The sequence below is a fragment of the Excalfactoria chinensis genome, chromosome Z (genome assembly GCF_039878825.1).
Source record: "Excalfactoria chinensis isolate bCotChi1 chromosome Z, bCotChi1.hap2, whole genome shotgun sequence".
Classification (NCBI taxonomy): Eukaryota; Metazoa; Chordata; class Aves; order Galliformes; family Phasianidae; genus Excalfactoria; species Excalfactoria chinensis.
The window spans coordinates 17,805,118-17,818,217 of NC_092857.1; the positions used below are offsets into that span (position 1 = coordinate 17,805,118).

The 13,100-nt window shown below is 37.2% G+C and overlaps 1 protein-coding gene across 2 annotated transcripts in view; it reads right to left on the reverse strand.

The window, feature by feature from the left end:
- Nucleotides 1-13,100, reverse strand: part of PDE4D (phosphodiesterase 4D) — a 406,463-nt gene that overhangs the window by 107,192 nt on the left and 286,171 nt on the right. The window contains exon 2 of one of the 2 annotated variants that reach the window (XM_072359590.1): nt 1,920-2,111. In XM_072359590.1, the coding sequence (XP_072215691.1) occupies nt 1,920-2,111 (192 nt within the window). Of the gene's footprint in view, nt 1-1,915; nt 2,112-13,100 lie in introns of those variants that run through there. The other variant, XM_072359589.1, reaches the window with a different exon arrangement.

The following is a 13,100-nucleotide window of genomic DNA, read 5'->3' on the forward strand; positions in this document are numbered from 1 at the left end:
CTTCAACGCAAAGTTTTCCTGATATTCAACCTAAACTTATCCTGATGCAACTTGAGGCTGTTTTCCTTCATCCTATCACCTGTCACCAGTGAGAAGAGACCAGCCCCGCTCTTATCATCAGCAGCAAGAAGCTCAACTAAGGATAATGCTGTGTGCCGCACCTAGGACAGAGCAATACCAGATTCAGGCACAGATGGGACACACAAGTGCTGGAGAGCAGCAGTGCATCACTAAGGGACCTGAGGGTAGTGGTGCCACAGGTAAGCATGAGCCAGAAGTGTGCCCTGGCAGCCAAGGGACAAACTGCATTTTGGGGTGCGTTAACACAGCACAGCCATACTGGCAAAAGAAGACATTCTTCTGCTATATTTAGCATTGATGCAGCCCCGTCTTGAATACTGTGCACACTATAAAAGGGTGTTAAGGTCCTTGAATGTGTTCAGAGGAGGCAACAGAGTTGGCAGAGGAAGGTGTGTCATGTAAGAAGAGGGTGAGGGTAGTTGGGTGGTCCAGTCTGGAGAAGAGGAGGTGGAGAACTGCAGCTCCCTGAGGAGAGGAAGCAGAGGGAAGTGCTGGGCTCTGCTGCTGTGCACTGACATGATGCACAAAGTTGCCAGAGGAGTTTTAGACTGTGCACTGGAATTTTTTATTTTTTTTTTTTTTTACTGTGGAGTTGATCAAACTATGATTAGGTTTCCTAGCAATGTGGTTAATGCCCCACCTAACTCTGGATACTCTGATTCTGTTAATATGTACTGAATTTTTGGATGGTCCTGTGTAGAGCAACAAGTTGGACTTGATCCTTACAGATTCCTTCCAACTCAGAATACATTCTGTAATTCTGATCCTCTCCTGTTCTATCCTAATTGAAGTCTAGCTAAATGGTAAAGGGGAGTGATCTTCCCCATGTAGTCCATGTTTATGAGACTCCATCTGGAGTACTGCACTCAGTCCAGGGTTCTGCAGCAGAAGGGAGATATGGAACACATTCAGAGTGTCTCCAGAAGAGGGCCACAAAAGATGATCAGAGGGCTGAAGCATCACTCCTATGAAGACAGACTGAGGGAGCTCAGTCTGGGGAAGAAAAGGCTCTGGGGAGATGTAGTGATCTTTCAGTATTTAAAAGGGACCTACAAGAAAGATGAGGAGGGACTCTTTATCAAGTATTGTAGTGATAAGAGAAAGGGTAATAGTTTTAAACTATAGGAGGGTAGTTACAGAGTAGTTATAAGGAAGAAATTTTTCACTATGAGATTTGTGAGGTGCTGAACAGGTTATCCAGAAAAGTTCTGCATACTTATCCCTGGATGTTTTCAAGACCAGATTGCATGGAATCCTGGGCAACTGGTCTAATGGAAGGTGTTCCCACCCATGGCAAGGCAAATAAGGGTTTGTAGGCAAGGGAATGAGAGTCCTTTCCAACCCAAGCCATTCTGATTCTATGACAAGTAGTAAATCTTATAACTGAAAACTGATAAATATCTAGTCTAAATAAATGTCTAAATATATTATATATATATATATTATATATTATAATTATTATATATATATTATATATATATATATAATGTATGTATGTATATAATGAAGCAGAAATTGAGTTTGTATAGCTTGAGTTGAAAATATCTTTATAACCAAAATATCACAGTTTTCTTTAGTGTTGTGAAAATCAGTATTGGTTGTCTTCAGTACTCTGTCAGTTAGTACAGTGCATAAACACATCAAGTACATCTTCATTAAAAGCTTATTTTCAAAATACTGCAGAAACAAATAAAAGCATAAATAATGAAATAATTATCCATGACATCAGTAACACAACTGATTATTCTTTTTGAATTTTAAACACTTACTGTGGCTAGAAGATGTTAACTCAAATTTAGCCCAAAACATATGCTAACAGAATTTCATAATGTACTTACATATCACTGGCAATAGAGGAGTTCCTCGACATGGACTTCGGAGAAAGATCATAGTCACTGTCTGAACGGTAAAGAAAAGACTCCCTACGTTGACTGTGGACAAAGTTTGCCTGAAGAATTAGCCCTGATCCAGGGCTTGTCATGGGATCCAAGGGACTTCGTCCCGATGATGTACCATTGTCCACATCGAAACTGTAAAAAGAAAGGATAAAAAGATTTGTGCCATCAGCATAAGAGTTTTGAAAGTAATGAACACTCTTCTGTAAAATTTATTACTAGACAGATTTGCTTCTTGTTAACTGGAGAAATCATGATCTGGTCAATTTCATTGCTAAGGCACAAACAAGGTACACAAGTATTCTTTACAATGGCTGATAACCAAAAAGTCTAAAGGAAAAAAACAAACCACTATTAGGAATAAAGGAATGTATATGCTTCTCTGTGTGCTGATTACCTATAAGCTCTATACATCAGAAACATGATGCAGTTCTCTTCTTAAGGCCCCATCTCTCCTGAGCTGGACCCTTGTTACTCCAATTCCCAGTGGAGAGTAGCAGGTGTTCTTTCTGCTATGTCATTCCTGATACTACATTACTACTCAAACGCTTCAAGAATGTATTTTGTCTTTTCTCAATAAATCAAGCATGAATAATGTGTATTTGCATGCATTAGAGGGAGATAGTATTTTACAGCTGGACTGAAGAAATGAGCTCTGCAATCACTGCCAAACAGACTAACTACTGTGGCCAGTTTTGTTTTATGCCTTTGAACTTTTTCAGTTTCAATCTAGTGCTTCTAGTTATTGTTTCGTCGTTCCAAGGGATCACTGCTGTCATGAGAGACAGAAAAAAAAAGTCAGAAACAATTTCACAAAGGGCTCTGAAAATCAGTACAAAGACCTTGAATGGGATTCAATTAATTAGAAACCAGTGCCGGATAATCAGTGCTGGGTGATGCATTCATGGCAATCTGTGCTGTTTAGCAGTCTGGTAGCTGTATTTGGTACCAGATAAGAGTCTTTTTGTAGCATGTAGCCTAGTTTCTAGATTTCATGTTGTTGCAGTACTGAGTCTTGGAAGTCATGAATGACTAGTTAGCAAGATTTTGTCTGCATATGATAAAATGGAGCACATTCTACTAGGCCAGAAGTAGAAGAGGACTTTGTTTCTCTGGTTGTTTGCATCTCTAAAACTGAAGATTAATTTTAGTTTTAAAGCATGTGAGAAAAGGTCTGTATGAGACCTTGGCTTGCAAATACTAAGCACAGTAACAGGAACTCAAGTAATGTTATTAAAACACACAGGAATGATGCATGAACAGAGCATCTATCACATAACTTTTTAAGTGTCAATAAGCTTCAGAATCTAACAAACAATTCTAAAAATAGACCTTTTGAAAAGAGTGTTCACATGAAGGATACCCACTGTTTTCAATCATGTCTAATGGAGGTTGAAGAGAAAATAGTTGGTACATATCAGCTGTTGATTAGACTTCAGCCTGGCACATGTCACAGCAGGTACAAGCTACTCTCTGCACTAGCTTGCTTCTTGCTGTTATCTACCACTGACCTGAGGCTGCCTTGTCAGCAGTGGTAATGTTTCACTGAAGTGACAGCAGTCCTCCAGCCTTTTTGCATGCTGAATGAACTAATCAAATAAATCCACACTGCCTATATATTGACTAAGAAAGCAATTATTTTTCAAAAAAAAAAATAAAATAAAAAAAATAAAAAAGTAAGAAACAGCTATTAACAGGCATTACACAGGTATTTTGCAGGTAGTAATCAAAGCATACAATGAATCAGCCATAAAAATCTGTAATAAACCAATGCAGGTTATAAATACAGATTCTTAAACAAATAAACTTTAATAGATACTTCCAAAACAATTCACTGGCAATAAACACTAAGACATATACACTTTCCCAAATTATGTCTGAGTGCTTCTGTGTCTTATAACATACTATCATTACATAACATTATTCATTTCAAACTGAAAGAAAACATAATCTGTGTGACAGTGAACAAGAGTTCTGCCGCCACTTTGCTGGGTGATTCTGGACAATGCAAAGCTTCTCTCTGCATTTCATTTTCCCTGCTCTTAGTGCTTTTGATCACTGTGAGATCTGTTCACAATAAATAATAAATAAAATAAAATAAAATGAAATAAAGTAAAATGTGAAAAAAATATTTCAAAGGACAAGCCAGTATAAATACTACTATGACCACTGTTAGATAAAATGAATGTACAAGATAGTGGGAATGGTGAAACAGTAACAAATAGGTAAGACGCCCTTTGCAGCTTATATGACCATATGTTAATGACCATATTACCATTACTGCTAGTCTGACTACTACTCCTCATTCGTAATATTGATACTGACAGATACTGATAAAGGTATTAATAAAGATACTGATTTCTTCTGATTTCCTGAATATTTCAAAAGCAGAACAAATACAATGCCGGTGAAGGTTTTGGAACATTTAAGTGCTCACTGTATCTCAAAATCGTAACGCTTACTTAATTGCCAAAATAATAACATTATTTTCTTCAAACAGATGCAAAGAAACACAAACTCCTAAAAACACAGTCTGCATATTTTATTTTGCTGAGGATAAAATGGTAGATATTTCATGCAATTTTATATCAAAGAGAAGGTGGATCATTACTCCTGTGCTTAGCAAGACTAACTTCTGAAAGACTATATTATTTCAAATAAACACATATATAGCTTGTCTAAAAAATCTGAAATAAAAGCTTAAGGGTGGTATAAATGAAGATAAACATGACTCTGGCTCAGCAGGAAGATGTTAAAAAAGGAATGCCTATTAAATTAATTTTCTTCATGGTAGGCTTAATTATTCAAACACATAAAAGGCTGGATTTCACTGGATTACAGTAACATATGGTTTTATTTGCAGATTTGTTTTTCACCCACATTTTTTGACACAATATGAATATTCCCTTATTAATTTTATTTTTCCCAGTCAAAAAATTAAAGCCAAGCTTCCATGAATGACTTCACTATCAGGTCATTAAATATTGACCATAAAAAGATGGACACTCAATTGTATAAAATCACATTTGGTTGGCAGTGAGAAGCCCTATTGCTTTCATTACCAGATAACTGCGCATGCAAGTTGTGCACAGAGCTATAATGAAAGGAATTTTGTGATACTCTATTATGTCCACTAGATGGGTGTCAAAAGTAAAGAAATGGATCCAAGTGTATCAGCTAGGACCTGGTTCAACAAAGATATCTTTTACGTAAATACCTATAATGAAAAGAAACATTCCATCCTACAGCAAAAAAGTGAATGTGAATCTAGAGTGCCAAAAACATGTCACTATAAAATGCTTCCAAAATGCTACTGTATTTAAGTGTCTTTAACTTGCTGAGATGTACTAGATTCTCTGAATCTTGAGCCTCTTCTGAAAGAAATAGGGGCACTCATCACCTTGCACCAAGTGAAGAGGGAAACAGAATGGGGAACTCAAGACTTTGCGAACAAGTTTTGTTTTTTTTTTTTGTTTTTTTTTTTTTCTATATGCACCTAAAAAGATTTAAAAAAAAAACAAAAAAAAAAAAACCCAACAACAACAAAAAAACCCTCTCTTGTGGCCTGGACAGGTATACCCTTCTTTGGGTAAAGATCTGGCTAGAGGGCTGTGCCCAATGGGTAGTGTTAATGGAGTTAAGTCCAACTGGCAACCTGTTTAAGTGGTGCCCCCCAGGGGTTGGTAGTGGGGCCCATCTTGTTTAATATCTTTATTGATGACCTAGATGAGGGGATTGAGTGTACCCTCAGTAAGTCTACAGATGACATGAAGTTGGGAGGTGCTGTCAATCTACCTGAGGGTAGGGATTCAGAGGGACCAAGGCAGGCTGGATCACTGGGCTGAGGTGAATGGGATGAAGTTCAACAAGGCCAAGTTCTGGGTCCTGCAATTTGGCCACAATAACCCCACACAGTGCTATAGGTTGGGGCTGAGTGGCTGGATGACTGTGAAGAGGAAAGGGACCTGGGGGTGTTAGTTGATGCTCAGCTGAACATGAGCCAAGAGGGCCAAACAGCATCCTGGCCTGTATAAGAAATAGTGTGGCCAGCAGGAGCAGAGATGTAATCATCCCCCTGGACTCAGCACTGGTGAGGCCGCACCTCAAGTATTGTGTTCAGTTTTGGGCCCCTCACTACAAGAAAGACTTTGAGGCCCTGGAACATGTCCAGAGAAGGACAATGAAACTGGTGAGGGGTCTGGAGCACAAGTCTTATGAAAAGCAGCTGAGGGAGCTGGGATTGTTTAGTCTAGAGAAGAGGAGGCTCAGGGGGGACCTCATTGCACTCTACAACTTCCTGAAGAGAGGTTGTGATGAGGAGGGGTTTGCCCTCTTCTCCCAGGCAACAAACAGGACCTGAGGAAATGGCCACAAGTTGTACCAGAGGAGATTTAGATTAGACATAAGGAAAAACTTTTTCTCTCAGAGAGTGATCAGGCACTGGAATGGCTGCCCAGGGAGGTGCTGGAGTCGTCATCCCTGGCAGTGTTCAACAGGTGTCTGGAGATCTGGTTTAGTAGCTTGTGGGAGGACAGTTGGACTAGATGATCTTGTAGGTCCCTTCCAACCTTGTGATTCTATGATTCTTTAGTTTGCCTGCGTAGAAACTGCAGAAAGTTGAATGTGGTTGCTTCATATTCATCCTTCCATTCCTGTAAAGTTTTAAACCTCAGTGAGAATATGTTTTGCTGTGAATTTTAAAAGTGCACAACCAGAGATAAACCAAACATTACTTTTTGTTAGTGTACTCCTCTGCCCCCTTGCAATTTTTGGTAGAGGAGGCTTTTTAAAAAGGAAGAAAGAAGGTGGAAATTGTTAACAAAGGTACTAGAACTGTTTTGCCACCTTTTCATAGACCCATTAACATGCCCATTTAAAGATATCATGGATTTGCAGCCAGCACCAGGCACTTTGCACGCCTTACATAAAACTGAGCTGCAGTTTTCTGACAGGAGGATCTAGCACAGAATGCATCACAGAAATTTCTGTGTTCAAAGAGCTTTCCTGCAACTGCAGAGATGTGAAAGCTACAAAAAACAGTGGTAATTCAGCAACTTCTGCATGCATATTTTGACTAAATCTGTTATGACATTACTGGATACTGTTTATCTTCAAAGTCTCTCTTATCCAGTGTTCAGAGACAGCAAACATGGCTTGAGATGGAAGATCAGTCTTATTTCCTTTTTTGGCTATTCACTGTGTCTGCACAACTTGCCCACTGTACATTGTCCAGGTTCTGTACAGAGAAAGGGATAAAGGTGGTGAACTCTTCAGCAATGCATAAACTTTCATGGCTGACCTTCCCTGTGCTCCTAATAGGACAAGAAGTGCCAACATCACAAGCTATTTTCAGGGAGATAGATGACTGATTCAGACATACAGCGAGTCTGTGGACAGGTTCAAGATCCTAGATCTGGGGCAGCACTGCCCCAGTGTGAGCAACTGCACAAATTCCTTACACTGTCAAAGAATTCCTCTGCAGACTTCCTTTAAAATTCTTAAATAACTTATCTCTGCAAGTTGCTAAAATGAAGGAAGGACAAAACTTACGTACAAAATATTATTCATCATTACATAAGGAGCAACAGCATCATATTGTAACTTCAGATGAAAAGAAAATCTTAACATCGCTCTTACCTACTACTGAGAACATAACAACTTTACCTTTTTACTGCCATTCTCTTTTGTATTTATTTTTATTTTTATTTTTATTTTTATTTTTATTTTTATTTTTATTTTTATTTTTATTTTTATTTTTATTTTTATTTTTATTTTTATTTTTTTAGAAGTTAGCAATAGTAAAAGAGGAATTCCACCTCAAAATCAAGAATTTAGAAGACTTTGTATGAAAATCAATTGCATTCCTGATGTTCCCCTAGTAAGTGAGGTATTCTTACTATATTCAGCCTCTTCTGCTTTGGAAGCTATGGAAGAGAAATTAACTGATCCTACAGGGAAATCTTATCTCTTAAGGCCATCTTTAACCATTATAGGATGAAGTAAGACCTGAAGAAGCTAGGTTCGTCTCCTGTTATGGGAGTCCATACAGTGCTGAGCAATGTTTCCAGCCTTTTACCTGCCCAGTTATCTACATACCCATCTCAATGTCTAGAATTCCCAGATGTCCTGTCCTGTATTTCCACTTGGAAGCAATAATCCCACCATCAGACTGAATGGGTGTATTTTCCTTAAAAGCTGTAATTAACTGAAGCTATCCCCTGCAGCAGCCTCCTTCAGGTATGGCCTCCTTTAGAGCAAAACCAAAGTAGTAAAACTTTATTTACATCTCCAAGAAGAGACCAAACTATTTACAGCTTGTGCCCCAGGCCAGGGGCTCACACATCATAGAGAAGACAGACAGTGGACAGTAGAGTAAGGGAAAGATCAGATGGTGCACTCAAATGCAGAATCCCAACTTGCTCCTTTGAATGCTTGAGCTGAGAAAACTTGGCACAGATATCAGATGGGTATCTCACCTAGATGGTCCTCTCAGGGAATGACCACAGGGAAAGGCCACAAGCACCTATTTCTCATAGATCACTATGAAAGTCGAGGGTAGAGCAAGGCTCTGTAAGAAGGGATATGTCAGGCAAGGTGTGTTCTTAGACCTTGTGTATATTAATTATTGTGTATTCTGAAGATTTATGCATCTCAAATCAAAGCAGAGCAGTTTTGTTCTTAGATGTGATTGACTTATTCTGCATTAATAACAGGTTATTTTAGTAGACAATTTCAGCTACTGTGAAATCAAACCAACAATTCTGACACAATTCTTTAAAAAACACACAAAGGTTCTTGAATATTGTTACCAGAAAGCACTGTCTTACTGAGTAAGACAGACACTGATTCCAAGCTCTTTGTCAGAGAGGAATAAATGAAGAGGAATATGCAAGGAATAAACGAAGACTAACTGTCCTTCCTCTGGAACAGGGATTACTTGAAGACAATATGAAGAACTGCATTCTCTTTTATGTAATTTAGGCCGTTAAATTCTGTTTCAGCTTAAAACAAACTATATTCACTGAGTTCAGTGAATCCAGCTGTAAATCTGTACAAAGATTTGCTAATACATCAAATTATTGTTCAATTTCTTTATTAAATATGGATTTCAGACACACTTCACAGTTATTAACTAGAGCAACTAGAGCAGACAAACACATTGATAATGTTGTTATGATTTCTCTTAGACCTTTTTTTAAAATTTCTTATTAATAACTAAGTATTAAATTGATACAGCAGCTGAATGGGGTTTCACCTTTGTTGTCAAAAATACTTTTCCAGAATTTAATAATGAGGAAAAAGTAGCCTTTCCTTTATTGAAATGACACAAGTTGCCAGTAATCAGCCCTTGTCACAGGTTCTAGGTGGACTGCAGATGTTTAACAGATTAACTTGCAGCATTGGAAAAAAAAAAAAAAAAAAAAAAAAAAAAAAAAAGAGAGAGAGAGAGAGAGAGGTAAAACAACCAAATCAGTGTATTTATATAATTGGCTTGCAGGCCTGAAGTTCATTTCTTACATTAATTCCCTGTTTAGGACCTTTCAAAATGTTTCCTGACTGACAGTGTCTACGCAGTGATGCAGGACAGACCACATCTGGTTTTCTCTTCCTACTTTCTTTTCCGTCTCCTCCTCCACATCTAACAAAAGCTAAAGACTTGAAGGAAATGGTGGGGGCGGGAAGGGGATGAAGAGACAGAGAAATATTTATACTGACAGTCAAGAAGAAGTACCCTGTCATCACTCCAAATTTGGAGAAAAAAAATCCTTTATATATGATGTAACTGATATTTTTATTTTCTCTGTATCAAAGGCAACAAAACCTGCTTCCACTGTTGCTTGTTTGTACTTTCAGTGAGTTGTAAGCAAATGATAATAAAAGGAACATATGACCTACATCTGAATTTTCTTTTACCACTGTAGATTTGAGAATTCAAGCCAACTGCCCATTTGTGGCTGTGGGTTTCCAGTTAAACTATTCAGAAAGTAGGCTCTATGATTAACTCCATTTTTAGATACGCTGTGGATAGATTTTCCAGCATTAAGACTACAGGCAAAAGAAGAAAATATGCCGTTTCATGAAATTTCCTTTCAGGAGTGTAATTTGGCTTTTGCTGTCAGCATACCTGTTTAGGACTTCAAATTCAATGAGAATTGAAATGAGAATGAAAGTCTTAATACTAATATTAAAAGTCCAAAGAATGGGCTAATAGAAAACATGTAGGAAGTAAAAACTGAAGTAAAAAGATTTATAAGAACTCAAACATGTTCATAAAGGAACTCCAGCTATCTGTCCAAGCTTCCAACTCAAGATTTTCAAGCAAGGGAACTAGGAAATGAAGCCAGCCTCTCAAAACAAACTGCTGCATGTTTGTTATGAAGTTTCCAAGCAAGGAGCTTCCTGTGACGTCTATTCCTTACTTTGGGGGATTTTGCTTGCTTTGAACAGTGATGTGACACTGAATTCAAGGTGTATTTCTCATCACCTTGCTATGCTGAATGAAACATCAGTGCTCTGACTATTCGGCACTCAAGCCTGCAGAGGCTTTGCTAAACTTCTTAAATTCATTTGCATCTACTCTACCATACTAGGACTCTTTTTTATTATTTCTTTTATTCTTTCCTCAAAATTGGTCACCCTTTACTTGTCTCTCTTTATTCTCTGCACTTGATCCTTGCAAATGAACATGTTTGATACAACATAACATAAAGAAATGAATCCCATGTTCCAGACACTGTTACAGAGATTCCACGTTTTGATGCCTCTTTGAAGCTGAAATATTTGGCTTATGACAGCATAACAAGAATGCTAAAACAAACAAAACAACAAAACAACAACAACAACAAAAACAAACTCAAAAGAACAAACAAACAAAAAAAGAGGAATAATATGCAAACTTATTTTTTAAGATATCCGGGAATCTCTGCAGGGCTTCTAATAGTTTTAAGTTGCTCTGTATGATCTTTCTATCTAGTAATCCCATTAGGACCAGTTTCTTCATTTTTGGTTTTAAAAAAGGCCACAATCACATCAACTCACTCCAACAAGGATTCTGGTGAAATCTGTGGTCAAGGTCCAAATGAGGAAATTTGCAGAAAATATTGAAAAAATCAAAGCTCTTTTTGAATGATGTAGGGTAAAGAAAGCTAAAAACTATATCCACTTGAGCCTAGAAGTGCAGTGTCAGCAGGACTTATGGCTTTCCACTTTACTGTTGTCGTCAATTAACTTACAGTCTATCACCACAATTCACATAAATCATTCCTTAACTATGCTTGTTCTTACTTTCCTTCCTTAAAATACCCTCTCTCTGGGCTGTAGATATTAAAGCACATTCAATCTGCTTTTAAAAATCACCTCACTTAATTTCTCAAAAAATTCTCAAATGACACTTTGTTCTTCTTTCTAAGCCGAGCTTTTATTCATCCACCCCATTACTTTTTCTGCAGCACTACTTTCTGAGCTGGATTTGGCAAAGCAAAGCCAACTTGCACTGGGCGTGAGATTATAGGATGCATTTACTATAATTTCCATTGGTATTAATCTTGTATTTTAAGAGCTTTGGAATCAAACCTTGGAGCATTTCAGAACATTTACCTAGCAATTTATAAAAACATGTAACCATCTATCAAGCTTACTGACTAATCCTAACATGTGGCTCCCCTAAGATATTAGTGGACAGCTCTTCTTTTACGAAATCTGTCATATAACATGAACATAACAACAGAAATGGATTGCCACAGAAGGAAAATCCAATTCACTGAAAGAGCTCAGCTCAGCTCCCTCTTTCAGTGAATTCAGTTGGATGCCATTATCAGAAGCAGCAGGTTAAAAAAAAAAAAAAAAAAAAAAAAAAAAAAAAAGAGGCAATTCCTCAGAAATATAATATTTAAATCAATATCCTGCAGTACTGCTGAAAGCATACAGAATCCAGGAATCAGATGTTTCCCCAGGCCTAACACTGCCATGGGCTGGGAAGCTTCCTGAAGAAGATTTCATGAACTCTTCATATACAGCCACAACAAACTCTCAGTGTGGTCACATAAGATATACATCTACCCTGTGCTTAGTGTCAGAGATCTGTGGAAAAGAGTCCCCTAGTCAGGAGCTGACAGGAAAAACTAGCTGTTCCTCACTCTTGCATATATGTATACAGGAACTGCATCTGGAACACAAGAGATGTGTTTTTTTTTTTACCACTGTGATGTGCACTAACAGACACCTACAAGAATACAAGGCCAACTTCATCAGAGTACAGTGGACAGTAACAAATGGAATAAGAAAAGATGCAGTTGTCTCTTTAGGGTTACAAAAGTGTTGCTCTAGGTTCCATTGAAAGCTCTATGAAAAGGAGGTATAGTTTTATTTGACAAGCAACAGTCTTTCTTGCACTGCTGTAAAATTCTTCTGTTTGGAATAAAATAACATTGGCAATAAGTTAAATATGAGTTCTACCCATACAAGAACTCTTGTCAGAATACACTAGTAGCAATTGCCACTTAAATCGGAGCATATATTTCTTAAAGCTTAAAAACTGAAGGTAATAAGAGTTTCTGAGCTCTATAAATTTATTTATTTATTTATTTATTTATTTATTCTTTAAATTGGATGTCTTTTTACTTCCCTTCTCCACATACTGGTAATTTATTTATGGAATGGGCTTTTTTTTTTTTTTTTTTTTTTTTTTTTTTTTTTTTTTTTTTCCAATTTATTTAGTTTAACAAATTTTTTAAATTATTAATTGTTGCCAAATCCCTTTGAAATCGTAGGTGCAGTTTTGCCACATTCAAGCAACAACCCTTAAAGGAAACATTAAGGTCAGAAGACTGAGGTGGAAGGATGCCAAGGCATATCTTGAGTGTATGTACTCATACTGTATATTATTAAGCCTTCATAGATTGATGATAGACCTTGAGTAAACCCACCTAAAAAGCCAGAAAAAAATAATTCACATCACTGGTCCAAAAGAAATTATAATTCACAATAATGTTTAATTTTTGTAATTTTTTTCTTGATTTTTTATTATATTATTTTAACCATGTATTAAGTTACAGTAATGCCTACTAACTTTACTTAAGAGGTCTGCCTGCGTTATAAAGCTCACCTTTGTGCTGGGGAAGATCA